At 35.6% G+C, this 4,170-nt stretch overlaps 1 protein-coding gene across 4 annotated transcripts in view; it reads right to left on the reverse strand.

The window, feature by feature from the left end:
* Positions 1-2,278: 2,278 nt before the first annotated feature.
* The window catches only part of mlphb (melanophilin b), a 35,805-nt gene continuing 33,913 nt past the window's right edge, over positions 2,279-4,170 (reverse strand). For all 4 annotated transcript variants that reach the window (XM_035675910.1, XM_035675909.1, XM_035675907.1 and 1 more), the window contains one exon: positions 2,279-3,996. In XM_035675910.1, coding sequence (XP_035531803.1) covers positions 3,970-3,996 — 27 coding nt within the window. In that variant the 3' untranslated portion in view covers positions 2,279-3,969. The remainder of the gene's footprint in view (positions 3,997-4,170) is intronic.

Consider the following 4,170-nt stretch of genomic DNA (forward strand, 5'->3'; position numbering starts at 1 on the left):
TAATCCTAACTACTTTATATACTATTAGATTTTGAATTCCCCACCAAAATTTCAATGAAGTCCTAAAAATACATATAATATTTTATTAATTTATTATATTTTGCAAAATAAATAAAAGGTATAAAAGAAATGTAGTGGAGTAAAAAGTAAAATATTTGCCTTGGAAGTGTAGTGGAATAGAAATATAAAGTATTATATCATATAAAAAAGTAAATACCAAAGTACCTAAAAATTCTACGTAAGTACAGTACTTGAGTAAATGTACTTTCACCACTACCCAGAATGAAGTGTTAATTTGCAGCTGAGGTGACACACACATATAAGAAATATCATTTCATCTGTGTTCTCCACTGATAAAGGAAATAACAAGAAAATATCATTTTGAACTTCCATTACAGGCATCAGAGTCTCTAACAAAAGCAAATCACTGGAACTTGTAGAGTTTCCTGTTTCAAAGTCAGTTTAATAAACTCTAATGCGAATGATCACATCCCTCTCTCAAAATAATGCCATGACAAATGTGCTACCATTGGAAAAAATTTCAGCAAAGATGGGTTAACTGGGCCAGAGAATGTGTTGGCTGAAAGACAGAAGTAGAAGGATCCGGGCTTAGGCAGCAAACACGTCATGAATTCTGCACTTTGGATGTCTTGCACACATTTCTTGACTTTCTGGCTCTGCTTTGGCGTTACTTTATATCCACACAACACTTGACCTGATTTTGCATCTCACATGAAGGCATTAGAGGAATACTGAACAAATAGGAAGACTTACCGTTTGGAAGATCTCTTGTCGGATAGTTGAGCTGCAGAACCAAACTCCACCGGCTGCTTCGCTGCCTCCCAGTAAAAACCACAGCAGCTGAACAGGTGCAGCAATGATGAACTGAACCAGAGCAGATGCTTCTCTCCCTCTGGGTGTGAAAGGACAAGCCTGTTATAATTCCCAATTACCAGACACAAGCAACTTGAGACTAGAAGACCAAAGGGATTGTCTCTGAGCGAGTTCTCACCTTCTGTATGATGTGGACGCACTTGAGGTTCTAATATCTCTACGTGTCAGTTTCAGCGTATCAGTTGTTTCATCTTCTCTTTATATTCCAGCAGGAGGGGCAGCAATGTGTTGATATGCTGATGTCACCCACCTCTCAAGAATAATAAGTATGATACACGACATTTCCTTACGGACCTGCCCACTGACCACACTTGGTCCTGACTTGTGGATGACAACATACATAATAATCTCCAAAATGTCACTTACACCCCTTTGGTTCTTACCCCTTATAGTGAAACACCTCAACAGTGCACCAATTGCACGACCAAATCCCGAAAGTTCCTAATAAACTTCTGTTGGATCGTGTGAGAAAATCCAACTTTAAAGCTGCAGTAGGTGATTTTAATACAAATATTTTTTTGTCATATTTGCTGAACCTTTCACTTTGTCCTGACAGTAGTACATGAGACAGACAATCTATAGTAGATATAGTAAAACTTTTAGCAATTATGACAAAAAGTTATATTTATAAAAGTCACCTACTGCAGCTTTAAAGCTAATTTGTGAGATTTTCATAACTATGGTAATTCTTTAATGCTTTCTTCGCTTCCCAGACTCATCTGTCAGTCAAACGCTATCTGTGGTAACAATAAAGTCTTTTTACTTTAATATTCTATTGCAGTTTAAAAGTCTGTAGGTGGTGCTTTGTACTTTGTTCCTCACTGGTAATGCTAACTCTAAGCAGCTGTTTTAAACACTTTATGTTCAGTATTGAACTAGTTTTCTAAGGTTATAAACATAAACTTATATTGCGAGTCAATTCATGTTATGGATACAAAAATGTTGTGTATTTCTACTTAAATATTTGTGTCGACTTCATAAAAGATCTTTTGTAAAGGACCTTGAAAGCATCTGCTGAGTACAAACTGATGCAATCTGTGGATTCAAGGAACAAACAGGGTCGTTCAGTCATGTAAATGAATAACAACTAAAAGGAAAAAATATACATCAGAAGGACTGTGTGGTGATCCATAAAAGGCAATAACAGGCTAATGTGAATGCTATCAGAGGCTGCCAACACTGTATCAACAAAACACATTTGTTGAGGTTATGGTGAGATAATGCAGTTCTGCCACAGGAAGAGGCAACAAAGGCGAATTAAATGCACAAGGGAACCGCTGCAGAAAATGCTGTTTGATGTTACATTTATGGTCAGAAACAACAATAGTGCTTAATAAGGAAAATAAAAAAAGATACAATGACAGAATCAGTTTAGTTTGCAAATAATTTAATAAGAGATAATAATTAGAAACACTCAACGATGCCACTCGGGTGATTCATTTCTCTCAGTAGTACAAACTGTGATCTCAAACACAGAAATAACAGAATACAATTTAAAAAAGCTAAAGATGAGTGACTAATTTAAGGAAAATCTGCAACTCAAAAGGTCACAGGATCTGATTTATATCACTGTCATTCTTATTAAACCATTCAGTGAGCTCAAAATGGAAGTATTTGTGTTTCTGCTTTCTTTAACTTTCACCTGTCTGTATGTGGATGCAGTTTATGAAAATCATCAAAACATATTTAAATCAAACATCAGACAAATATAAAAAATGCTACATTAAATGTGCGATTCAGTCAGTTTAAAAAATGAAGTCCCGTTTTTTTAAAGATATTTTTTGGGGCATTTTTGTCTTTATTTGACAGTTTGACAGCTAATAGGCAGACAGGAAACATGGGGAGAGAAGGCGTGTTATGTAGCATGCGAGGTAACCATTCAGCTACCAAGGAGCTCCAAATCCCAATTTTAGGCGTATTTTCTAATACAAACTGTACTTGTACCACCTTATAAATAGTAGTAATAGAAGTGGGGTTCTGTGAGGTACTTATACAAAGTCAATGTATTACTATAACAGTAGGTGGCGGTCAGTGCGCCCCCAGTTTGGGGAAGCACATAGGAATCCTGGCACAGAAGCAGAGTTACGCAAAGCTGTGGCTGGGAGTTGCTGAAAAACATAAAATGTGTAGACTACATTAAGAATATTTTCACTGCTTTACCACAGAGTTGGGCTTAATTAAAAACTCTACAGCAAAGTAAATCTGTGAAAATATTCTTAATATAGCCTAAACTGAAGCTAGACGTGGGCCTTTTTAATGTGGCTAAAACACGTTTTTATGCAGCACCCATCCACAGGAGTGCATTTCTGTGATTCTCTGCCGGGACTACTGTCTGTTTCTCCAAACTGGGGGCGATCTGACCTCTATCTACTGTAGGTAATACACTGACGAAGTACCTCACACAGGCCCATTTCCATTAAAGCTCTTGTTGGCATAAATATTTGCAGTAGAAGTAGAAATTTTTAAAAAGTTACACAATATTGTGCTATAATACACAGTGAATGTGCATAAATGTATTTATTTGATTCATATACATCACAATATATTTAACTAACCATATTAGAGTTTTCTATGATATAATGAAAATCTTACAATCAATTCAACTTTCCTCTAGTTATAATAGCTTAGCAATTGTTCATGAAGATAAAAAATGAAAAATCTGTAACTTATTTGTACTTAAAATAACACAATTTAGAACATTTTTTAAACATCGTTTCATGTTTTCATTTCTTTGGTGGAAACAGTGGAATAAATAACAGATTTCAGATGACACTGTTAACTTGAATGCTACTGTGTGCAAACCATAAGTATATCATGAAATGCAGCTCTACCAAAGTTATTCCATGTCATGTGCAACATACACTACATATAAATATAATATGGATCTAGCCCAGTAAATTAACACAATAATATCACAAGGACACATCTTTAAATGTAAATGTAAGCTCTTCCATCCCAGCTGACAGTCTCTATTAAAATAGAAATCTCTCTTTCATTCCCGCTAAATTTCAATTTATTACAAAGTGTAACAAACGTGGTCACAATCCGTCAGTCACACAATGCTCAGCCTCCTCCTCATGAGTCCTGTGTCATTACTGGTTTCTGCAAGAAGAGAGAGATGGAAACAGGCAATGATTGGCTGTTAGATTACCAGCTAGCTAGATCAATCACGACATGCTCTGATTGGGTTAATAAATTCATTGTTAGTCATGAAATCATTATAAGCAAGTAAGACAAAAAAAATGTATACAACAGGAAACTAAAAACAGGTCTGTA

The sequence above is a fragment of the Morone saxatilis genome, unplaced genomic scaffold, assembly GCF_004916995.1.
Source record: "Morone saxatilis isolate NCDOM2014 unplaced genomic scaffold, NCSU_SB_2.0 Contig5, whole genome shotgun sequence".
Lineage (NCBI taxonomy): Eukaryota > Metazoa > Chordata > Actinopteri > Moronidae > Morone > Morone saxatilis.